At 41.3% G+C, this 26,526-nt stretch overlaps 1 protein-coding gene across 7 annotated transcripts in view; it reads left to right on the top strand.

The window, feature by feature from the left end:
* The first annotated feature begins 1,472 nt into the window (after positions 1-1,472).
* The window catches only part of LOC122658736 (HBS1-like protein), a 70,170-nt gene continuing 45,116 nt past the window's right edge, over positions 1,473-26,526 (top strand). For 5 of the 7 annotated variants that reach the window (XR_006332487.1, XM_043853824.1, XM_043853826.1 and 2 more), the window contains exons 1-2: positions 1,525-1,791; positions 2,629-2,723. Coding sequence is in view for 6 of the 7 variants with exons in the window: in XM_043853824.1 (XP_043709759.1) it covers positions 1,556-1,791; positions 2,629-2,723 (331 nt within the window). In the remaining variant the exon portion in view is untranslated. The other 2 variants (XM_043853829.1, XM_043853828.1) reach the window with 2 other exon arrangements.

A 26,526-nucleotide genomic window follows, 5' to 3' on the forward strand; every position in this document is an offset into this window, starting at 1 on the left:
TAGATAAACAAAGGGGAAAACTCGAATTGCTAGTAGATCAAATGAGTTTAGGAGATAAGAACCATATTAGATTTATTTATTTAGGAGAAAGACCTATGACTTTTAGTCAAACAAATAAGCTAGAGAATTGGATTTAACTTACTCGCACTACATAGAAAGTAGAGGTAGTAAGCAAAACACAGTAGGAAATTTGTCAAAATAGATAGGCTAAATGAGATTAGTCAAGGCTAAGAATAGCTATTTTTACATCCGCGTAAGGTTTTTTAATAGAAGTTTAGGAGTTAGGACTTAGGAGGATGACTAGAATTATCGATTAAGAGATTGCCTGGGCTTGCATTGCCTTTGGGGGCAGTTGAGTGGTGAAAATTGTTTACTAGCTTGATGTCTGTGTCATCATTTATCAGATATCAACTATGGCTCAAGGAACAGGATAAATTTCTGGTGCATATTTCATTGTTGCCATCACTTTTGGATTGCATCTCAAAAAAAAAAATGAATGTCAAGGTTTGTGGCAAGATCTCCTGGTTATTTGTAAATTCCAAGCTCTACTTGATGGGTCTTTAGTTCAAATTGCTAAAACACATGGAACATGAACATGTTCCAAGGGGATGGTGGTTCGAATCCACTAAGGTCCTTTTTATTCAACTGTCCATAGCATAGTCAGTTATGGCACTAATCCACACAACAATCCAATTTTAATGGTATTTTTGAAATTTGACATATTTTTATAATTACTTTGGTTATGTTAATACGGAAGGTCGTGCTTGGCGCGTCAGTCAAGTGCTCACTTGCTGAACGCTTGGTCATGGGTTCAAGTCCTAGAAGCAACCTCTTTGTACATTGGGTACAGAAGAACTGGTTTTACCAAATGCTATTTTCATTCCGAACACGTTCTTGAGATCATTACCAAAGAACCATTTTCATTCACAGAACGGCACTCCAGACCAGAAACGCCAAAGAATGTTTCTGGTCAAGAATGCCCGTTCTGTACTCAGACCGTTACCAAACATAGCCTTCATGTGCCCCTCTGTTTGGGTGCAGGGCAGCACACTGCATGCACCCAAGTAGAGGAGGTTTCCAGTGAGAGAAATGCCACGTGCCATCTATTTAGCGTACACGGATAGGCGTTGCCATGGCGTGATCCCGACTAATGAAAAAAATACAAAAAAGTTAAAAACTGACCCTCAAGGACTAGAACCCACGTGGTTAGGAGCCCTCACACCCACGTGTTTACGAGAAAAAAAAAAAAAACAAATAATACAATAATACCCCACTTTTATGTTCCTATTCTTTTTTTCTTTTGGTAAGAACTTCTATGTTCCTATTCGATTCCGTTCATTTCTGAGATTGGGGAAATCCCGGAAACCCCATTGCCAAATGCCAATACCTCCTTTCCCTCCCCTTCGTTTCTCATCTTCGATTCATAATTCTGAAACTTGATCATTTCCCTTCTTCCACCGTCCAAAATCCGGTGAATTTGCCATCACATTCCATTAGTCGTCAACAACCTATTCCGGTGAGTCTCTCTCTCTCTCTCTCTCTCTCTCTCTGGCTTATGTTGTGTTTCTATTACTTTCTTGGTTTCTCTTGTGACTTCAACCCCTTGATATGGGGATGGAACCCCATCTGGTGTATAATTGGGTCTCTTCTAATACCCCTTCCTCTGGACATTCCCCCAAACCCCCGCCCCCATTTCCAACCCCCACACTATCAAGCTTCTCCTGCTCCTATTGACCCAAGTCTCTTTTCCCCCTGTTTTGAACTTAGTTTATTAACCACAAATAATTTTAGGTAAATTCTAATCATCTCCTTGGGCGAGGGGGTTGTGTATGTGAAACTTGGATCTGCTTCTAGTTGGCATGGGCATCACTATGAACCTCCTGGGTGAATCTCGTATTATTTTTTGAAGTTAAATTTTGCTTTTGCGTACCATATTTGTCATGAAATTTAATCTAGTTGTGTCTAACAATTTATTTTAATAAAAAAATAATTTTCGATAATTGAATGCGCTGGTGGCTGTTTTCTTTTTGTTTTCCATCTTCTCCTTCTCCATTCTTTCATTGAATTAGATTGGCACTGGTAAAGGTATACTGAATACTGATTATTAGTTAGCAATTACTAGTGTGTATAGTGTAACGTATGCTTGATTTGTATTACTGATTTACTGCATCTTGGTTCTTCCAATTAGTATCCCACCCGGTTGAAATAAATGCTTGATTACTTTAACACACTTGTAAATAATATTATTCCTGTTTTCTTTCCATTTGAAGCACACATGGTTTATTATTTGTTGATTTTACCGATTAATTGCTCAATTTATTTTCCTTTTTCTGTTTATTTTTATTTTTTTAGTGGGGGTGTTTCATTCATCATAATGAACTTTTCCTAGCTATCGTGTAAATTATCTACACCCATATGGTGAATTGGTGATTACCCAATGCATGCTATGACATGTTGCAATTTTGAACATGCTTTGATGTTAGCCTTTCGCCTACCTTGGTTTTTGTCAAGTCATGTATGTTGTGTGCCTTCTTTTAAATTTCTGACACTAATTCCCTATACTGCTTTATTCCTAGTTTCTGGCAAGTGTGTATTTGATACTTCTCTTTCTATTATTTGATTGCTTAGGAGCATGCCTCGTAAAGGAAATTATGGATTTAATTATGATGAAGACTATGGTGCCTATGAAGATTATTTTGATGATTCAGATATAGAAAGTGATGGTCAGTAACTATTTTAATTCAACCGGCCTTTATTACTTCAGTTTGTGTGGAAATGTTGTACTGATATTAACTATGTTTTATAGTGCTTTATTACTTTTTTCTATCTGTCCTTTGAACCAAGTACATAAACCATAGTTTGGATATGACCTGATGTGATGTAGATTTCTCCTGCATTTCTTTCTCGCACTCTCTTAATGTCTTGGAAATGTTATTTCATACTGATTTGCTATCTGCTTATTCTTTTCCTCGTTTTTTTCCTGTTTTTTTTGATTCTCGCTTCCTCTTCCCCCCAATATTTTTTCTTCTTTTGGGGCACTATTAAAATGATGTTTCATCCAAGCATGAGGAATATCTCCAATGACTACATCAAGAATAACATGATCATTGGCAGATCTGTGGATCAACTTTACATAATTATAGACATACCCAAAAAAACCTAAATACTGGAAGTTTCATGACAGAGTATTGTATCCCAAGATGCAGAAAAACTGCGGAAATGATTCCATTTGTTTTAAAAGGAAGGAGGAAGATTAAGTGGGGGGGTGCTTATTGGTAGCTATGTGATAAATGTATCCCACCGAAACTGTTAAGCTGAAAGGAAAATCCTATAAGGCAGCAATAAGGCCAGCAAAGTGGTGACGGAGGTTGCAAATGAGTTGGACAGCATGTGGGGATAGGGAGATAAACTCAAATAATGGTTCAATGAGAATGGTTGGGACACTTAGGGGAGTGGGTAGAGTTACTCTAGCATGACCATGCAAGAGCATTAGGAGGATCTTACTGGCTATGACTGCTTCTTTGAGCCTTCAAGTTGGTATGGGAGAAGAATTATATTTTGGAAAGATCATCAGTGAGGTGAGGAAAAATTAATGGATTCCTTAGAATTTTGTATCATCTAACCACAAAGTCAAGACAATTGACGAGTGCATCGCGGTGTCTGGCATAAACATTGCATGTGATTTCAGGTTTCGAAGGGATTTTAAGAAGGTGAGATTGGGCAGGCAGTGAGCTGCTTCAATCTCTAGAGAATGTGTTTGTCTGATATTGGTCATGATATTAGAATGTGGTGCATCGATAGTGGGAAATTCTCAGTTAAATCTTTCCTAAACCTGAACCTGAACTATGGAGGCCTTTCCTTCAAAAAACCTGCTAAGTTAATTTGGAAAAGTAGTGCTCCCTCGAAATTCAAGGTGCTAGCTTGAGAGATTGGCTTGGAAGATGGAACACATGTGACACGTTGCAGAGGAGGAGGTCTTTGCAGGCCTGATTTCCTCATGTATGCCAAGCAGATGGAGAGACAATTAATTGTTCATACAACGTAATTCGTATAGTATGGGAACATTTCCTTGGGAGTGTTTTGTGTTTGCTGGACATTCCCCCCTGACATTCTTGATCTCATGGGGTTTTGCATTCACCTTATGTCAGGAAAAGGGTAAGATGTTGTGGAGATATTCATTGATGGAGAATCTATGTAGTGTTGAAAAAAGATCTGAACAACAGGTACATGAGAATGATGGTGAGAGCTGCTCAATGGGCCCTTTTTATTATTTCATCGTATTTCTTTTTATATGGTGATGATGAGAGACTGCTATTTGATGGTAAGGTTATGACCATATGTGGAAAGACAGGTGATTCAGTGTACTCCCCGCCCTGCTCTCCTACAGTTATTGAACTCAATTTTTATGGCAGTAGTAGGGGATATCCAGACTGGCTGGTACTTGGGGTGGGTGTTAGAGATCATGAAGGGTCCAAATATGTTTACTTCTTGGGCCCTACTGGTGTGGCAGATATTGTGACAGCTGAACTCAAAGCAATGATCATTGTACTGTACTGCATTTGTAACGCAGGAAGGAGATGAAATACCCTAAATAGCCCGCTGTTGAATTTATTGAGTTGCGAGTTGTTTCCTTGTAATCACTGAACTAAGTACTATGTTGCTATGTTTTTTTTTTTTTTTTTTTTTTTTTGGGTACGATATGTTGCTATGTTAGTGTTATAAACTTGTAATCAAAAATATTTTAGGGAAGGGGTGGAGCTTAGACTCTGTTAAACTTAATTGCTAATTTTAGGATGAGTTTAATTGGGACCTGGCTTGTATGGTTAAAATCAGTTGGTTTTGATGACCTGTGTAAGGTTCAGGCTTTTGAAAAATGAGAAACATATCTGTTTTAGAGAACTTGATCTGTGTTAGGTTTTGGAAATCTAAGATAAGTTTAGTTTGGGTTGGGTAAATTTGGTTTTTTCTTTTCAATACTCAGTGATGAGGAAATACTCATTGGCTTTGTTTGGTTTTTGAAAGTGGATTACATTATAAACATATGAAGTGGCTTTTCTTCTTTGGATTAGGTATTATTTGGGTATGGAATGGTTTTTTTTTTTTTGTTTAAAAAAATGTACACTGTTTCATAGTTCGAGAACTCGCGAGATCTTGCTGAGTTTCTCGGTTTTTTGAAAAACTGAGACGAGACTTAAGGCGATTTTCAAAAGTGTCATATCTCCCGAGATCTCGGATCTCGATTCGATATTTCATTTTGAACCATTTTTATTAACAATCTAGTTCATATCTCGCCGAGATCTCGGATCTTGGGTCGATATCTCGGTTTGATCCATTTTTAATGCCCATCTACCATTTTAATGGCCCATCTACCATTTTGATGGCCACCTAACGTACTCTCTCTTAGTCTCTTCTTCCCAAAACCCCCAAACATACTCTCTTAGTCTCTTCTTCCCAAAACTACTCTCTTTCTTCAATTTTTGGATGGATTTCAAGACTTGAACTGTGATTCAGCTGCACATTTGAAGATTCAACTACACATCTTCAAGATTCATCACAAATTTGAGTTGTTTAAGCTGAACTGTGATTCAGTTGCACATCTTCAGACTTGAACTGTGATTCAGCTGCACATTTGAAGATTCAACTACTCTCTTTCCCAAACTAATGCTTATTTAAGTTGTTTTACATTAATTGAATGTTTTGATTGCTTTCTATTACTAAACTATGTGTAGAGTAGGGTATTTTAGTATGTTGTCGCCCTCGACGCCTACCAACCTATGGTCCGAAGTGAAACTCATATTTGGACTTTGTTTTTGCAAAATCTGATAGTGCCATTGTGTTTAAATGGCCTCAAATAGGCTGAATACCAAGTTTCAGACCCAAACTAGGTCTAAAACCCACCGAGATGAGGCTTCGAGTCGGAAAAAAAAAATTGCACCAACTCGGTGAGATCTCGACTCGACTCGACTCAGTTTTTCCTAGAACCGAGTTGGTACCGAGATCCAAGTTTTAGAACCTTGCACTGTTTGGGTTGGGTTTTAAAAGAGAGAGAAAGAGGACTTATATTGGAGTTGGAAATTTCTTTTGCCACTTAATATAGAGAAGTTTGTTTCTGTTTGGGAGATTTGGTATGGGTTGGATCCAAGCTGGTTGTGGATGATGTTAAAGGAAATGATGCGGTGGCATTGTTGTGGCTGGACTGGCACAATCCGCTTTGGAAGCCTATTGCTGAGATGGAACTGTCTCAACCCTGGTTTTTGGTCTAAGAAAGGTTTGTAGAGATTTATTGGGGACAATAGTCTTTTATTTTATTTGGGTAAATTACATAGAAGTTGGTTTCCTTTTATTCCCTAGATTGAATTAGTTTCCAAAGTAGAGTAGGTTTCTATTATTATGTTTAGAGTTTTACTGTATACAAGAATGTACTGTTGTTGGAGAGAAAAATTGATTGAATTAGTTTCCGAAGGAAAGAAAAGTTGGGCTTTGCTTACCTGCGTGGTGTGATTGTGCTCCCTCTCTGTAATCCTCCTTTTTCCTCCTTCCATATCAGGTACGTCGCTTTCGATTTCTCCCCCCTCCCACTGTTATTTCTCTTCTTTTCTTTCCTATTTTCTTCATTCTCACTTCCCTGTTCCTCCTTGATGCAGGTCCAAGCACAAGAAGGAAGAAGAAATAGTCCTAAGGGACTGATTGTTGGAGCCTTAGAAGAGTTTTTCTTATTTCTATACTTAGTTTTTTTTTTTGAGCTCTTAGATTGAACCGGTCCAACCAATGGTCCAATTTAAGTGACTCTTTCTTATTGGCTGATTTTGTTTTATTTCTATTGGCTCTTAGAGAATCTTTAAATTTTTGTCTAAAACTATGTTTTATTCTTCCCCTCCATGATTTTAAGAGGGTGGAGTTGTTTTATAATTAGGAATCAGATCTGGGATTCCAAATCCAGATCTGAATATGTGTAAGGCCTTTGGCCCTTTTTCAGATTATAAATAAAGCAATCGTGGGCAGGCTCCCCCATTGTTCTGCATTAAAAAATTTCTGCTTTCAAGCTTTGTTTGCTGCCATCGTGCTGCTGCCTCTGCTCCTCTGTGAGTTCTTACATCCTTATGGATCTCAAGGTGGTAAAGGGTAGGTGGACTCCTTCGACTCCTTGCATCGAGAAGATTGGGAGGTTCTTCACTATTTCAGCTGCTGCCATTGCTGGATCTTCAAACCAGTAAGTGATTTAGTTTTCTACACATACCCTTCTCTTCTTCATCCTCTAACCTAAGCCAGTCTTACCCCATCAATCCCATCAGATCACCACAGTCAGCCTTCCATCCCCCTCCATTAAACCTGCAACTATTCCTTCGATTCCTAGCTTGAAATTCAAGCAACTCTCCTCCAGCCTTTAGATCTGTCCCAAACTTTCGGCAAACATCCACTACACTCCCTCTGATGCAGAATTATTACCAAACTGGGCTTCTTTTATTAGGAATAAGTCTACGGTTGGGATATATATATGTTGGGCCTTTGATCCCAAGGGTTTTTTTTATGTAATAGGTCACTTTAATGAGCCTAAACTAGGGGTATATAGGTTGCATACGGGATTAGCCTAATACTTAGTTTATTTTTATGTTTTTTTAATTGAACTGGTTCAAATTGGTTGCATCCAATTGGTTCAATTTAAGTAATCATGTGACTTGGTTAAGTGGTCATGTGACAACTTAAGTGGTCATGTGATGTAAGTTGGGCTGGATTAGGATTCTATAAGTCCAGCCAGGTTTTGAGTCTATTTTCTTTTAGTATTTTAGTTTCCTAGTCAGTTTAGTTTCCTAGTCAACTGGATCCACTGCTGCATCTCCACCCCCCGCTTCTCTGTTCTCCTAAATGGCAGTCCGGCTGGTTTTTTCCCTTTCTCTGCTGGTGTCCAAGGCTGCCCCCTCTTCCCTTTTCTCTTTTGCCTTTCCCTTGAGGTCCTCTCTTGCAGCATCCAGTCTAAAACCGACCTTCACCTCATCTCCCCCATCCCTAAATGCAAGCCTACCAACCTGACTCACCTTGCCTTCGCTGATGATCTCATGATCTTCTCCAAGGCTGACCCTCTCTCCATTGAGTCCATCATGTCCTCCCTCCTTCTTTTCCAGAACCTTTCGGGGCTTTGCATTAACCTGTTGAAGTCCCAAATCTTCCTTGTAAGGGTCTCTGACTTAACCAAAACCTCCCTGTCCTCCCTCACTGGCTTTACCATTAGAATCCTCCTAGTTCGCTACCTTGGCCTCCCCCTCATCCCTGCCAGACTTTCAGCCCACCACTGCTCTCCCATTCTGGATCTCCTTCGCAAAAGGTTGCAGCTTTGGAAAGCCAAACTCCTATCCTATGCAGGTCGTCTTGAGCTCATCAGATCGGTGCTTTAGTCTTGCTACATCTATTGGAGTGGTGTTTTCGGCCTCCCTAAGGCTACCATCAAGGCGGCTGAATCTATTATGTGTGCTTTCCTTTGGAAAGGTGTGGACTCAGCTAGATTTCTTCATCCTAAGAGTTGGGCTTCCCTTTGTGTCCCCAAATCTGAAGGAGGGCTCGGACTTAGGAGAATAAAAGATGTCAACACCGCTGGCTCCATAAAGCTTATTTGGAAGATCCTCACCAACAGATCCTCCATTTGGACTTATTGGGTTTATGCCGGGCCTCTTCGCAGAGATTCTATATGGTCTGTTAGTCCAGGAGCTGACTCCTCTTGGGTTTGGCGCCTTATTCTTCAGGTCAGACACTTAGCCAGGGAAGCTATTTCTTGCAGGATTGATGATGGTTCGGCCACCCTGCTTTGGCTTGATAAGTGGCACCCCTCCAGAGTCCTTTCTTCCATTGTGAGCCCGAGGGACATTTACTACTCTGGTTTGGACAGATTTGCCCACGTTGTTGCCATCATCTCCAGTGGCTCCTGGTCCTCCCCCTTCCCCTCCCCCTCTTGTCGATCTTTGGAGCACCCTTCCCCCCATTCCCCCTGGGCATCGCGGCAGAGGTGACACCATCTTGTGGCACCCCTCCCAATGCGGCAGATTCAGCTCTCACTCCGCTTGGGATTTGGTCAGACATAGAGGGACCCCCTGTCCTTGGCATAGAGTTGTTTGGTTTCGTGGTCACATACCTCGCCATAGCCTCACCGCTTGGCGTGCCCTCACTGGCTGCCTCCCCACCCAAGCCTTTCTTGCTCATCGACATATTCAAATCCCTCCCAGCTGCTGTCTTTGTTGGAGCGGGACTGAAGATGTTGATCACCTATTCTTCACTTGTCCCTTTGCCTCCACCATATGGACCCGTGTTCTCCGCCTTTGCTGGCCCGGAAGACGCACTCCTCTCCCCCTCAGCCGGGAGTGGATTTGGATAGACATGACATTCAGAGGGAAGTTGATTTGCGACTCTGTTGGCAAGAATGCCTTTTGTGCCACTATTTTTCACATTTGGATGGAACGCAACCTTAGAAGATGGACATCCAACTCCCGCTCCTTCGACATGATTTGGAAGGCCATCTTTTTTGATGTTTCATCTAAAGTTAGATCCCTCCCCCTTAAGGATGTGAAGGATTCCCCAAGGAATAGGCTTAATGTTGTCTCCTGGGGCATCCCTTCTTTTATCCTAACCCCCAACTAGTTCTTGCTTCGGCTTGTACATTCCTTCTCCTTTCTTCGTAATTAAATTTTTCTTCATCCAAAAAAAAAAAAAAGTTCCCTAATAGGTTAAGGATTGGGTTAGGCCTTTCTTTTTTAGAGTAGAAGTCTATTTTTGAGTCTTTTTTATAAGGTTGTAAGGGAGCAAAGCCTTGAATACGAATTTTGATTAATGAAAAGCTTTTGTTTGCTGCCATTGCTGCTGCCCTGCTCTGTTGAGTGTTGCTCCTTGTGAGTGTGCATCCTTGTGGTTCTATCGAGGTGGAAAGGGACTGGTGGAATCCGGTTGACTCCTTACGCCGTGACGGCTGGGAGGATCTTCTTCAATTCGAAGGTGGTTCTATCCTTCACATATGTTCAAGCTGCTGCTAGTGGAATCTCCAGTAAGTTTGACACCCAATTTCTTCTTCTAACCCTCTAATCCTTTCCCCCAATCGATCCCCTTTATTTTTTGTTTGAATCCCATAAACCTTAATTCCATTAAACCCTAGATCTTGCTGCCCAGCCATATTTAACCATAAGAATTACTTCAAATTCAAACCACAGCCTCTCCTTAACACCCCCTACACTCGACCCAAGTTGCTGCCCCTATTTGTCTTTCAAAACCCTAAATTTGACCTAGTTTCTAAAACCCAAAACCTGAAACCCTAACCCTAAAAATTCTGAAAATTGAATTTTATTTCAAAACTTGTTAAAATCTGTTTTAATAGCTTCCCCTAAGTCTGCCTATTAAAATCAGATATACATTACCCCATTCCCCCATACCTAACCCTAGAATTATATTCTCATTATCCTACCCTAACCCTAGGAATTGACCTAAATCCTAGTACTGTCCATTCGAACCAGCAGCCCCTTTTGTTATTTGATCCTATTGTTTGGCTCCTAGTAGGTCTCCGACCTATCTAGGACTACATTACCCTCCTACACTTGATCTAACTTTGAGCGTAATCAGACCACCCAAACCCTAATCCCCCTCATCTCCCATGAAACCTAAAACCCTAACCCTAACCCTAACCCTAAAACTGCAGAATTCCTAAACCTATCCAAATCCTATCCAAATCCTATTTTCTTTATGCCAAAATAACCCCTAAACCTGCATATTACAACTATATATAACCCATACCCGAATTCCTTAACCTAACCTAATTTTACCCTAAACAGCCCAAATCTGTAAACAGTTTCAGAATTTTGATTTTACCTGGTTCTTATTAGGCGTTGTCTGTATAGGACTACATTAAATTGGTATCAGAGCCATGGCCGAACATGGCAATCCAACCACAGACAACAATCTGCCCCCCCCCACCTGATCCCCTGATTGCAATCATGGATATGCTCAAGAAGCTCTTGGCAGATCAGTAAGTTCTCAATGATCGAATGTTAGTGATGGAACAAAGGCAGATTGTGCCTCTTGTAAACAATCCTCTGTATGTAGGAGAGTACAGGTTTCAAGTTCACTCTGAGGTACATGGGACTTTGGGAAGGATGAAGATCATAGAAATCATCCCAGACGTCACAGAGACCACGAAGATCATTCCAGACACCATAGAGACCACTCCAGACACGACAGAGATTACAGGGATCGACGTAGGCATGACAGAGATGACTACAGAGAAGACAGGGACAGAACTAGAGAAGACCCTCGAAGACCTAACTTTGAGGAATACATGAGATTCTACTTCATGGCAGATGAAACCACCAACAAAAGGTATGATACACAAAAGGTCAAACTCGAGATGAAAGAGTTTGATGGGAAACGAGATCCCCAGGTGTTCTATGACTGGCTTACTGCCCTGGATGATTACTTTGACTAGTATGACTTGCCTGAAGATCGAAAGATGAGACTGGCATGTACCAAGTTGATTGGCCCTGCCCGAGAATGGGTGTGAAAGACAGAGGGAGACATGGAATGCGAAGGTGTAGCACCTACTAATTGGGAGGACATGACTTGAAGGAGAAATATTTTCCCAGACATTACAGAGCTCGGATGCAAGATCAACTCAACTCCCTACGGCAAGGGATTATGACTGTATCCGAGTACATGCAGAAGTTTGATTCTCTTTCTTCTCGTACTGACACTAGAGAAAGTGCTACTCAGATGCTGTCTCGATTTCGGTTGGGATTGAGGTCAGACATTGTTAGGGCTATTGGAGTTGCTGATGTTCTGGACATCAAGGACTGCTTTGAGAAAGTTTTGAAAGCTGAAGACCTATTGAATACCAATAGAAGGTTTGGCTCCACTGCTGTCGACACCAGGAAATCTTTTTCAGCATCCAAACCAACTAATGGTTACAAATAGGTAACAACATTACTGCTGGTTCTACACGGACAACCTACTCTATTGGCAACTCTTCTCGTGTGGACAACAAGGGCAAAGCTCCTATGATCAGCAATGACCCAAACACATGCTATTACTGCAATGAAAAGGGCCATTATGCTAAGGATTGCCCACAAAAGCATAAGCCGATTCATGTAGCTGAAAGGGAAGAAGAAAACCCTGATGATATTGATGAACAGGGTATTTATGCATTACCCCCTGCTGATGATGAAGATGGGGCTGCTTATTTTGATGACCTGGGTGATGATTTTGAAGATACCCGAGGTATTCATGTGGTAGCACGTATATTGAGTGCCGAAACCAAAGGTGAAGATTGACGACGTAGTTGCATCTTCTATACTCGCATGCAAGCGGGAGAACACACTGCCCAGATAATTGTTGATAGTGGCAGATGTGTTGATGTTGTTTCTGAAGACTTTGTGAAGAAGGCAAATCTGAAGTTTGAAAAACATCCAATGCCATACAAAGTCTCCTTATTGAATGGGAATAAACTAGAAGTGAACAAGAGATGTTATGTTCCCCTACAGGTCCAACACTATTCAGAGGAGGTTTGGTGTGACATCATCCCAATGAGAATGACTGATGTTCGATTGGGAAGACCATGGCTATACGACAATGACGTTGCTCTCCTTGGAAGAAAAAACCAGTGTGTGTTTCAGCATAAAGGAAAGCAGGTTACTTTTCACCCTCTTAATTTGCCTGAAGAGATGTGTAGACGCCGTACCATGCGCATCAATCGGAAAAGGACAGAATCTGGCAGCCACATGTTAGCTATTCCACAAAAGGAGTTTGAGCAAACCAGCCATGACTCAGGCCTGGTTCTTGCCGTGGTGACTCAAGAGGTTGCTGCCCAGATTGAAGTGAAGCTTACACAACCCATTAAGGACTTGTTACCAGATTTTTCAGATGTGGTGCCAGAGGAACTGCCCAACGAATTGCCCCCATTGAGAGATTCAGCATGCCATTGATTTGGTACCTGGTGCTATCTTACCAAATCTTCCTGCCTACAGGATGAGTCCTATAGAGCATGAAGAGCTTAATAAGCAAGTTGGAGAGCTACTCCAAAAGGGGTTTATTGAGGAGAGTCTAAGTCCTTGTGTTGTTCCAGCCTTGTTGACTCCAAAGAAACATGGTTCGTGGCGCATGTGTATGGACAGCAAAGCTATCAACAAGATTACAATCAAGTATAGGTTCCCAATTCCTAGGCTTGATGATGTGTTAGACATGTTGTCCGGTTCTATGATCTTTTCTAAGATTGATCTTCGAAGTGGGTACCATTAGATTCGCATCCGGCCTGGAGACGAATGGAAGACAGCCTTCAAGACTAAAACTAGACTGTTCGAGTGGAAGGTCATGCCCTTTGGCCTAACGAATGCACCTAGCACATTCATGAGAGTCATGACACAGGTACTTCGTCCTTTCATTGGAAAATTTCTAGTTGTTTATTTTGATGACATTTTGGTATACAACAAGCATCCAGATGACCATATAGACCACTTGAAACAAGTTCTAAGAGTACTCAGGCAAGAGAAGCTGTTTATTAACTTGAAGAAGTGCTTCTTCATGCTGCCAAAGATTGTTTTCCTTGGTTTTATTATCTCTTCAAAGGGTGTTGAAGCCGATTCGGAAAAGGTTAGAAGCATTGTTGAATGGCCTACTCTGAAGACATTCACTGAAGTACGAAGCTTCCACGGTTTGGCATCTTTCTACATGCACTTTGTTTGCAATTTTAGTGCCATCATGGCACCCATAACCGAATTCACCAAGCAGAGTAAGGGCAAATTTGAATGAACATCAGCAGCTCACAAAGCTTTCCAGGTGATTAAGAAGAGAATGACTGAAGCTGCAGTGTTACGCCTACCTAATTTTAACCATATATTCTAAGTTGCTACTGATGCTTCCCATATTGGTCTAGGAGGAGTTTTTATGTAGAATGGGCATCCCATTGCCTTCTACAGTGAAAAACTTAATGATGCCAAGGCTAGGTATTCTACCTATGACATTGAGCTTTATGCTGTTGTTTAGGTATTGTGACATTGGAGGTACTATCTTATTGGCAAAGAATTTGCCCTGTACACTGATTGGGAGGCACTCAAGCACCTCCATTCACAGAAATCCCTTAGCACCAGGAATGCTAAATGGCTTGCTTATCTACAGGATTTTAATTTTGCCCTCAAATACAAGTCAGGAAAGGAGAACACAGTGGCTGATGCACTGAGCAGAAAAGTCCTGACTTTGAATACATTTTCAGCCCATGCACTTAGCATCGAGCAGATTCGAGAAGAGTATGCTAAGGACAAGGACTTTCAGGTCCTCTATGCTGATTTGAAGCAGGGTGGACCATAGTTCAAAATCTCGCGAAATCTCGAATATTTTGAGCTGCTCGAAACGAAATGCTACTTCGAATCGAAAAAATACAATATCTCGAGCGAAATTCTCGAAATTTCGTGATATCTCGAGATTTTGGAAAAATGCCGCGAGATTTCGAATTTTTCATCAAACCCCTTTATATAAAAGACCACATTTCGTCAGTCTTGGTCGAAACGAGACTTCAAAACAGCTCTGGTTTTTTGGTTTTTGCTTGGTTTTTGCTCATTTCTTCTCCATTCTTCCACTTCCCATTTGAATCCTTGCCGCATCTACGCCAGAACTACTTGGAGAACACAAGATTCAAACTTCTTAGCACATCTGTGAAGCCTTTCCACTATTCCAGGTAAAACCATATTCTCAAAATTGTTTTTTTTTAGGGAAATGCATGATCAATATGTTTGTTTGTGATAAAATAAATATATGTTAGACACCGGAAGCCGATCTACAACTTCACGGTGTCAAAAACACCATTTTGGGTGACTATTTTTGCAATTTGAACATTTAAATGTGTTTATATAGCCTAAAATAGGGTTTCCATGAAGTTTCAAGCCTTAACTTGGCCTAAAACCCACTGAAATGACCTACCGAAACATACCAGAAAAATACAATATTTCGACCGAAATATCCGAAATTTCGAATATTTTGGATATTTCGGTCAGCCCGAAATACCGAAACGAAACGAGTTCTTGAACAATGCGGTGGACAACACCCTAAGTATTCTATACATGATGGTTACCTGTTTTTAGGAACACCACTCTGCATTCCCGACTCGTCCCTACGGCATCACATTATACGGGAGTTACATGGAGGAGGCCTAGGAGGACACTTCGGGAAAGATAAAACCATCTTGCAAGTGACTGATCGCCTGATCGGTACTATTGGCCTCACTTGGCCAAGGATGTAGAGCTTGTAATTAGGAGATGCCGAGTTTGCCAGCTAGCTAAGGGTGCCAAGCAGAACATGGGTCTCTACTTACTATTGCCGATCCCTCACCAGCTCTGGGTTGACCTTAGTATGGATTTTGTACTTGGACTGCCCCCTACCAGAGAAAGATTCGACTCCATCATGGTGGTTGTTGACAGATTCACCAAGATGGCTCACTTTATCCCCTGTCGAAACACTTGATGCTTCCTACATTGCCAAGTTGTTTTTCAAGGAGATAGTTCGCATCCATGGGTTGCCAAGTACTATTGTCTCTGATCGTGACGTGAAGTTTATGAGCTACTTCTGGAAGACTTTATGGCTGAAGACAAACACCCATAGTACTATATCTCGCGATATATCGGTATCTCAGGCCTACCGAGATATCCGAAATATCCGAGATATCGCGAAATATGACCGAAATATTGCATTTTTTCTGTAATATTTCGGGGGTCCATCTCGGGGGGTATTTGGCCATATCTAGGCCTGAAACTTCATGGACAGCCTTATTTAAGCTTAATAAACACATTTAAACCATAAAATTGTAAAAATGTGAATTCAAATTGGTGTTTTGGGCTTGCACCCTTGATTGACATACGGTCGCCAACCCTAATGTATAAATAGTTAAATACACATAGATTAGGCAGTTAATATTTAATAATAGTATTTAACTTCATCACATATCAAGTTAAAGCCAATACACATTGATGAGTACCATGATTCTCATAAACTCCATAATATTCAATAACTCGCTTAAAGCCTTAAAGGCAATACACTAAGTGTCAAAGTTAGTAAGTCACAAGACTCGCAACTCGCAAGTCACAACTCACAAGTTCATAGATCAATGAAATCACAACTTAAGTTACAAATTACAAGTGCTAAACTGCTAATGTAGATGCACAGATGCACTTCAATTGACACTTTTAGATTACTAATACACTTGTATAGTTTTTTAATAGTTTTCCCCTAACCCTTATATTTTTCACATAATTAAAACCAATTTTTTATATATAATGTTAATATAAGTATTGACCTAACACAACAAAACAAAAAATTAGTAAACATAATATACATATAATGCATTTCAAAACATATAGAAATAACTTTCATATTTTTTCATTATTTTTTAAACTTAAAACTCATATTTTTCCTTATTTATTTCTGTTTTTTTAATTGTTTATATATTTTTCTTAATTTTCGAAAATTAAAATAATTATTTAAGAGCAGAAAAATAAATCCGACACCGTGAAGCCGTAGATTGGCCATTGGTGTCTAACATATATTTAATTCATTACCATCTAAGTCATATTACCCCTAATTATTTCCTATTTTAATTGTAGGAAAATGAATTTTTAAAACCAGAAAAAAAAAAAAAAAATACATATGGAAAAAAAATTTCGACACCGTGAGGCTATAGATCGGCCTCCGGTGTCTAACATATATTAATATCATCACCACCCAACAAAATTTGTACATAGTCTTTTCAAAAAAATAGTTTTAGAGGAATAGAATTTACCTTAAATAGTGGAAAAAAGCTTGGATGATGAACTTAGATGACCCTCCGATGAGTTTACCGGTGAAAATCCGACAACAATGTGCTTGAACAATGGCTAGAGTGTTGGATGAGAGCTTGGAAGAGTGGAAGAATAGGCAAAAGACTGAAATTCCTTAGCAAATGCAGCTCTCGGTCGAAATATAGACCGAAATCTGTGAAATATTTTATTAAAGCCCCCCTTCACGTGACACTTTAAGCCAAAATACCATATTTCGTCGATATCTCGTGAGATATCGAGATATCGTCAATATCTCACGAGATATCGATATCTCGATATCTCACGAGATATCGACGAAATATGGTATTTTTTCATTTCGACCTGATTTCGCATCTCGGTAAGCTCGAGATATACGAAATTAAGCGATATTTCGGCGAAATATCGCGAGATTTTGAACCATGCAAACACCAAGCTTTTGTGTTCTACAGCATTTCATCCCCAGACTGACGGGCAAACGGAGGTACTAAACAGAAGCCTTGGTAACTTGTTGCGATGTTTGGTCCGAGATTATGAGAAGACATGGCCCTCCATCCTTGACATTGCTGAGTTCGCATACAGCAGTTCTGTCAACAGGACCACTGGACGTACCCCTTTCGAGATTCTTCTTGGGATACAGCCCAAACGTCCCATTGATCTTGTTCCCTTACCCCCTTAAGCTAGGGTAAGTATGGAAGCCGATGAGTTCCTCCGCCATATTACCGTGGTACACGTTGATGTTCGACGGAAGATAGCACTAAGTACTGATCGCTACAAGGCCGTTGCTGATAAGCATCGCCGGTTCGTTGAGTTCAAGCCTGGATACATGGTCATGGACTCATGGTCAGGGTGAACCCAGAGAGACACCAGCCGGGTGTCAACAGTAAACTCCATCCGAAGAAGATGGGTCTACACAAGGTGCTGAAACGAATTGGACCCAATGCTTATGTTCTAGAGTTGCCTGCTGACATGGGCATAAGCAATGTATTCAACGTGGTTGATCTTTACTTGTACACGGGGCATCATTCAGATGATGGTGATTCAAAGCATATGCTGAGGCTGCCCCAACTCAAGCCACCCACTGAAGATGTGATCGAGGAGGTCCTAGACGACATGCATAAGACCACTCGACATGACACTGGGTATCATTCTTTCCTTGTCAAGTGGAAAGGTCGTCCGCGCCAGGACAGTACTTGGATCCATGCAGATGACTTCAAGAGGCTTGACCCCGAGCTGTACGATCGATACATGGCCTTCACCCATTCATCGGAGATGAATGTTTCTAAGCCGGGGAGAGCTGATGCAGGTCCAAGCACATGAAGGAAGAAGAAATAGTCCTAAGGGACTGATTGTTGGAGTCTTAGAAGAGTTTTTCTTATTTCTATACTTAAATTTTTTTTTTTGAGCTCTTAGATTGAACCGGTTCAACCCATGGTCCAATTTAAGTGACTCTTTCTTATTGGCTGATTTTGTTTTATTTCTATTGGCTCTTCGAGCATCTTTTAATTTTTGTCTAAAACTATGTTTTATTCTTCCCCTCCACGATTTTAAGAGGGTGGAGTTGTTTTATAATTAGGAATCAGATCTGGGATTCCAAATCCAGATCTGAATATGTGCAAGGCCTTTGGCCCTTTTTCAGATTATAAATAAAGCAATCGTGGGCAGGCTCCCCCACTATTCTGCATTAAAAAATTTCTGCTTTCAAGCTTTGTTTGTTGCCATCGTGCTGCTGCCTCTGCTCCTCTGTGAGTTCTTACATCCTTGTGGATCTCAAGGTGGTAAAGGGTAGGTGGACTCCTGCGACTCCTTGCATCGAGAAGATCGGGAGGTTCTTCACTATTTCAGCTGCTGCCATTGCTGGATCTTCAAACCAGTAAGTGATTTAGTTTTCTGCACATACCCCTCTCTTCTTCATCCTCTAACCTAAGCCAGTCTTACCCCATCAATACCATCAGATCACCACAGTCAGCCTTCCATCCCCCTCCATTAAACATGCAACTATTCCTTTGATTCCTAGCTTGAAATTCAAGCAACTCTCCTCCAGCCTTCAGATCTGTCCCAAACCTTCGGCAAACATCCACCACACTCCCTCCTATACTCGATCCAACTTTGAGCCTAGTCAGACCACCCAAACCCTAATCCCCCTCATCTCCCATGAAACCTAAAACCCTAACCCTAACCCTAAAACTGCAGAATTCCTAAACCTATCCAAATCCTATTTTCTTTATACCAAAATAACCCCCTAAACCTGCATATTAAAACTATATACAACCCATACCCGAATTCCTCAACTAACCCTAATTTTTCCCTAAATAGCTCAAATCTGTTAACAGTTTCAGAATTCTGATTTTACCTGGTTCCTATTAGGCTTTGTCTATATAGGACTACATTACTCCTACATCGTTATTATTGTTTCTCCTCCCTGCTTGCGATACTTCTGACCTGAGAAGAGTTTGCTGGAACTCTACTACTATAGCTCAGATTGATCTAATATTTCAGGGATCAGATCTCGCTTTCCTGGGCGACCCAAGCCCTAGATCCCTGTCCCAAACAAAACCCCCTGTCGTGTGATACAACCTAAGTCTCAGACCTGATCCCTGGTTCACCTCCCGATTCTGTTTCAGTTGTTAGGTCTTCCTTATAAGATTGCTGTTTGGGGTGACTAGTTGGTGTATTCAAGAGGGGTTATCGGTTGGGTAACATACGTAAGAGTTTCAAATCCATCTTTAATTGTATGAGAGAGTTTGAAGTCCTGAAATCATGCTTGGTTTCCGCTCTTGGGTTACGATCACGAGGTTGAAGACAATCTCTGAATCCCTTCTTGTTTTTACTTGTCACCATTTGACCCCTCGTCTCTTTCTTTATTCTACTTTATCCCTTGTTTTGTTTTCATTCCAAGTTTAGCTGATGCAACTCCAAGTAGGAAGAAGAAGAAGAAGAAGAAGAAGAAGTCCTGAACCTAGGGCTTAGTTAGGGAGCCATAGATTAGGATTATTATTCTCCATACTTAGTTTATTTTTCTGTTTTTAGATTGAATCGGTTTATAATTGGTTGCACCCAATTGGTTCAATTGGTCTAATTTAAGTGAAGTGTTCCTATTGGCTAATAGGTCCTTAAATCCTATTGGTTAGTATGAAATCTTCTTTTAAATTAGTTGTTTTAAGTTAGATTCTTTTAATTTGAGTTAATAGGGGTAATTAGTATTTTCAGGGTTTTTAAGTTATTAACTTTGTTTAATTAGGTCCCTTCCACGATTTTAAGTGAGGAGGTAGTTAATTTGTATTAGGATTTGGCATAAAGCCATATTATAAATAAAACAAAATCGTGGAGGCTCCCCCACAGTTTTTTGAATGAAAATTTCGTGTGTTTGCTGGCTGCCATTGCTGCTGTTCCTTGCTCCTTGAGAGTGTGTACATCCTTGTGGGTTTATCAAGCTGGAAAGGGATCGGTGGACTCCGGTTGACTCCTTACGCCGTGACGGCTGGGAGGATCTTTCAGAAGGTGGTTTCATCCTTCATCCTTCAAGCTGCTGCTGGTGGATTCCTGTGGTAAGTTTGAGTTTTAATTCTATTTTTTTTATTCCTTCTCCTTCCCCATTCGATCCCCCTCTATTTTTCTGTTTTACTTTCATAAGCCCTAGACTGCTGAATTCTGTCCAGATCTGTTCCTCCATCAGAAATCAATCAAACTTAGGCCATAGCCTCCCCACACCATTGTCTACACTCAACCCTAGCTGCTGCCCATAATCAACACTCAAAACCATAAATCCCTCTTCTCCATTAAGGCCCCGTAAACCCTAAAATTCACACAGCACATTCTGGCCGTTAGAATTGGACCATATTCTGGTCGAACCTCCGTCCCACAGTCCCCTACGCTCAATCCAAAACGCTACCCTAAATTCCCCTTAGAAACCCTAAATTCAGCCTATTTCCTAATTCCCAAAACCCGAAACCCTAACCCTAAATCTGCAGAATTATAAAACCTAATCAAATCCTATTTTCTTTATACCAAAATAACTCCCTAAACGTGCCTATTAAAACCATATAAGACCCATTCCAGAATTCTAAAACCTAACCCTAGTTTTGACCTAAAACCCTAATTCTGCCCAGCCAAACCAGCAGCCTTATTTAGATCCTATTGCTTGGCCTCTAGTGGGATTTTGTCTCCTATCTAGAGCTACATTAACTTGGTATCAGAGCCATGGATGAACATGGCAATCCGGTGCTGCCACACTCACCCGACCCTATGGCAGCAATGTTAGAGATGTTCAGAAAATTTACTGCTGACCAAAAGGCTACAACCGATGCAAACATGACTAGATTGCAACACTTGGAAGGACAGAGAATCCCTCCTGATAGGGACAACAACTTGCCCATAGAAGAAGACAGGTACCAACTCCATTCAGTGGTACAGAGGCTGCTTGACAGAGATGGGAGCCCCAGAGATGACTACAGGGGTTATAGAGATGGACACATAGGTCACAAGGACAGATTCAGGGCTGACTGAGATGACAGGGATGGTAGAGATCATTACAGAGATCGTCGGGACAGACCTAGAGATGCCCGTGAGCCTTCCCGGGAACACAGAGATCACCACCGAGACTACAGAGACAGAGATAGAGAAGACCGAGATAGAGATAGAGGTCGCCAACCTACTTTTGAGGAGTATATGAGGTCCTACTTCACTGGAGACCAGGGCCCTAATCGGCGCTACACCGACAACCAGAAGGTGAAGCTTGAGCTGAAAGAATTCGATGGTCACCCTGACCCCCAGGTATTTTATGACTGGCTTGCCGCAGTAGAAGATTACTTCGACTGGTATGATCTGTCTGAAGAGAGGAAAATGGAGTTAGTCCGTGCTAAACTTGTCGGACCAGCACGTGAGTGGTGGAGAACCACTGAAAGAGAGATGGACTTTAATGGTACTGCACCCCGCACTTGGGAAGACATGAAATACGACCTGAGTAAGCAATACTTGCCAAGGCACTTCAGGTCTCAGCTACAGGATCAATTCAACTCCCTCCGCCAAGGAACCATGACTGTAACTGAGTACATGAGGCAATTCGATGCTCTTTCTTCTCGCACTGGCAATAGGGAGGAGGGCATCCAAATGCTTTCCCGGTTCAGGTTGGGTTTGTCGTGTTAGATCAATAGGGCAATTGGGGTGGTTGACGTTGCAGACATTCGAGATTTCTTTGAGAAGGCCTTGAAAACAGAGGAGCTATTAGCTTCAAGTAAACAGCCGGGTTCTACTTCCAAGCCGGCCTACATCAACACTAGCACCTCAAAAGTCAAAACAAGGTTCCTCTATAGGCAGCACCTCTCGCCCTGCTGTTCCCCCACGTGTGGATGATAAGGGCAAAGCTCCTATGGGCCGAAACGACCTTTTCACTTGTTATTACTGTCAAGACAAGGGGCATATTGCTAGGGACTGCCCGCACAAGAAGAAGCCTATCAACGTGACTGAAAAGGAAGAAGTTCAAGGTGAAGATGAAGACTAGGGTGCACATCATATTCATGCACTCCCTCCTGATAATGAATATGATGTGGCTAATTATTTTGATGATGATGACGTACGAGGTGTTCATGTGGTACTTCAAGAGGCTGCTGCCCAGCCAGAGTTCCAGCATTCTTCATCCGTCAAAGAGCTGCTGTCCGCATACAAGCTTGAACCATCCGCTGAAGATGAACTCAAGAAACTTGATCCTGATTTGGAAGACCATTCTGTGATCTCCAGCCATTCATTGGAGATGAATGCTTTCAAGAGGGGTAGAGTTGATGCAACTCCAAGTAGGAAGAAGAAGAAGAAGAAGAAGTCCTGAACCTAGGGCTTAGTTAGGGAGCCATAGATTAGGATTATTATTCTCCATACTTAGTTTATTTTCCTGTTTTTAGATTAAACCGGTTTAGAATTGGTTGCACCCAATTGGTTCAATTGGTCTAATTTAAGTGAAGTGTTCCTATTGGCTAATAGGTCCTTAAATCTTATTGGCTAGTATGGAATCTTCTTTCAAATAGTTGTTTTAAGTTAGATTCTTTTAATTTGAGTTAATAGGGGTAATTAGGTATTTTCAGGGTTTTTAAGTTATTAGCTTTGTTTAATTAGGTCCCTTCAACGATTTTAAGTGAGGAGGTAGTTAATTTGTATTAGGATTTGGCATAAAGCCATATTATAAATAAAACAAAATTGTGGAGGCTCCCCCACAGTTTTTTGAATGAAAATTTTGTGTGTTTGCTGGTTGCCATTGCTGCTGTTCCTTGCTCCTTGAGAGTGTGTGCATCCTTGTGGGTTTATCAAGCTGGAAAGGGATCGGTGGACTCCGGTTGACTCCTTACGCCGTGACGGCTGGGAGGATCTCTCTCTCTGAAGGTGGTTTCATCCTTCATCCTTCAAGCTGCTGCTGGTGGATTCCTGTGGTAAGTTTGAGTTTTAGTTCTGTTTTTTTTATTCCTTCTCCTTCCCCATTCGATCCCCCTTTATTTTTCTGTTTTACTTTCATAAACCCTAGACTGCTGAATTCTGTCCAGATCTGTTCCTCCATCAGAAATCAATCAAACTTAGGCCATAGCCTCTCCACACCATTGTCTACACTCGACCCTAGCTGCTGTCCATAATCAACACTCAAAACCCTAAATCCCTTTTCTTCATTTAAGGCCCTGTAAACCCTAAAATTCCCACAGCACATTCTAGCCATCAGAATTGGACCATATTCTGGTCAAACCTCCCTCCCACAGTCCCCTACACTCGATCCAAAACCTTGCCCTAAATTCCCCTTAGAAACCCTAAATTCAGCCTATTTCCTAATTCCCAAAACCCGAAACCCTAACCCTAAATCTGCAGAATTATAAAACCTAACCAAATCCTATTTTCTTTATACCAAAATAACCCCCTAAACCTGCCTATTAAAACCTTATAAGACCCATTCCAGAATTCTAAAGCCTAACCCTAGTTTTGACCTAAAACCCTAATTCTGCCCAGCCAAACCAGCAGCCTTATTTAGATCCTATTGCTTGGCCTCTAGTGGGATTTTGTCTCCTATCTAGAGCTACATTATTAGCCCTCTTCTTTTAACAGCAATGCCTAATCTATCCTTTCTTTTATCTACCTTAGTAACCCTCTCATATTCGGGTTAATTACGGTTCTGCCACTCCCCCTTCCAACTTTATAGTTCTGCCATTGCATTTCTACTATTGGCTATTTTGCAAGGGTGGGCCCATAGCGACCTGGGATTAGGGTTTTCGAACCCGGGTTGCACCAATTTAGTATCAGAGCCCAATTTCCTCCTCCCTACCCTAAATTATAGTGGCCAACAGTGAAGTTATTCAGTAGCTCAACTCCCACAAGGAGGTAACCCGAGCCGACATCACTCGTCTCACAGACCGGGTTGATAAACTTGCCACTTGTGTCGATGGCCTCAACTCCATTTCAGTCCATGATTGCTTCTCTACAGACTAGTATTGACAACTTGAAAGCTTCGGATAAAGGGAAGGGTCCAATTTAATGTGGGGATTCTTCCAACTCTGTCCCATAGGACCTTGTCACATGTTATACCACCACCACCGCCACCATACCCCCTCATTTTACACCACCACCAAATTTTACATCACCGCCATCACCATATGGTGCTGGACAACATGACAATCTTTATGGAGTTGAACGAGGAGCGAAGTTGGACGTCCTCGATTTTTACGGGGATAACAACCGAGAACAGTACCTTGACTGGGTTCATAGTTTGGAGATATTTTTCAGATGGTACGGGTTATTGAGGTCTGAAAACTTCTATTTGCTGAGGGCCTCCCCCAATCACCTTTACGGATGACAATTTTTCTAAGTCTGCTGTGGGTAGGCATGCAGATCCCCTTCATGTAGAAGAAAATCCTTGATGGCTCGCTTGTAAAGAAAGATAGTGAAATATATCCGCTGGCTTGGTTGCTAAGTTGAAAGATATGACTTGAGTCCGGTGGACTAAACACCAACAACAACATCAGACTTGAGACATTGGGTTAGTCACCACTTGGGCTGAGATGCGAGAGGCCATGGACCGACAATTCCTACCTACTCACTACAAGTGATGTGTGTGCCTCAAGTTTGCGTAGCTGAGACAAAATAACATGACTGGTGAGGAATGTGTGGCCAAATTTGTTACTTAGCAACTTCATCTGATTTTTAGTGGGATGAAGAGGTGTCGGTGGCATGCAATGACTTGCATCATCAGATCAGTGCTGCACTGTTGTCTAGTCAATTGCCTACGATGTAGGATGCCATGCAAGTGGCATATCAGGTAGAAGAGAGTCTGAAAAGGACCTACTCTCGGAATTACATATACTTTCCCTAAGGTTGATAGTTCTAGTCAGCAACAGTCTTCTTACCAAGGAAAGCCATTCAGCAAGCCACAGGCTAGCGGTTCATTTATGGTATCTTCTAGGCCAAATTGCCCTTATTCTCCACCTGGGGGTGGTTCTGACATATCTCCTTTGAATTGAGAGCTGAAATACAATGTTTTACTTGCAAAGGGTTCAGACATTTCTTTGCCTAGTGTCCTAATCGCTTAGTCACCTTTGCTGATGAGGAAAAACTTATGGCTACTGCTTCAAACCAGTATTGGAGGAATGGGATAATACTTATGGAGGCGGAGCATGAGCATTGACCTAGTGAGGTCAATGGTGCTGATAGTGATGGAGAGCCGTAGTATTGCTACATTCTTCGTCCATTTTTGGCTACACATAAGGTATGTGATAAGGATGATTGGTGTCATAACTGTATATTCTGGACCACAGTACCTGTACCAATGCACCATGGTAATCGATAGTGGTACCTGTACCAATTTCGTCCCTGAAGACGTTGTTCACAAGCTCGGTTTGAAGACAGAGCCATATCTTAACCCTACAAAGTGGCTTGGGTGAACACCTCTAACCTAAAAATCAATGAAATGTGTTTATTTAGCCCTCTTGTTTTTAGAGTAATCCCTATTCTATCCTTTCTTTTATCTACCTTAGTAACCCTCTCATATTCTGGTTAATTATGGTTCTGCCACTCCCCCTTGCAACTTGAAATATATACAGTTCTGCCATTGCCTTTCTACTATTGACTATTTTGCATTTGGATGGGTCCATAGCGACCTGTAACTAGCGTTTTCGAACCAGGGGTTGCACTGCAAATAAACAGTAATTCCTATAGTTAGATGCAACGGTACACTAATTAATAGAATATATCAATCAAAATAATAATAATAATAATAAGTCTGTGTCAGAAATACCAGGAAATAGTTTTTTTCTCCACATAATGCGTCACTTGATATCAATGTTTGATGTTATTCATTCAAATCAGCACAAAACTAATTTGAATAATATCTAAGAAATATTAACTGAAAAAAATATTATCTATAAAATTTTTTTGAGTAAAAAAAAGGGGGGGGGGTAAAGGCTGGGCATGCCTGAGTCTGTCTCTCTTCCATTCCCTATGGAAATAACCAACCTGCCCTCCCCATTCCATCCTCTCCATTGGGCACAACTGCTAGCTCCAGGAAAGCCAGCGGCGTGCCCAACCCTCTCCCAAATCTATATATATATATATATATATATATATACACACACAACACTACTCAGCCTTATCCCAACTAAATGTGGTAGGCTACATGGATCCTTGCCCGATCCTTGCCCTCCAATCAGCTGTATTCTAGGTCATACTTGATAAAAGGCTTAAACTATGCATGTCTTTCCTCACCACTTCT

Source organism: Telopea speciosissima, chromosome 4 (genome assembly GCF_018873765.1).
Source record: "Telopea speciosissima isolate NSW1024214 ecotype Mountain lineage chromosome 4, Tspe_v1, whole genome shotgun sequence".
In the NCBI taxonomy this organism is placed as follows: Eukaryota; Viridiplantae; Streptophyta; class Magnoliopsida; order Proteales; family Proteaceae; genus Telopea; species Telopea speciosissima.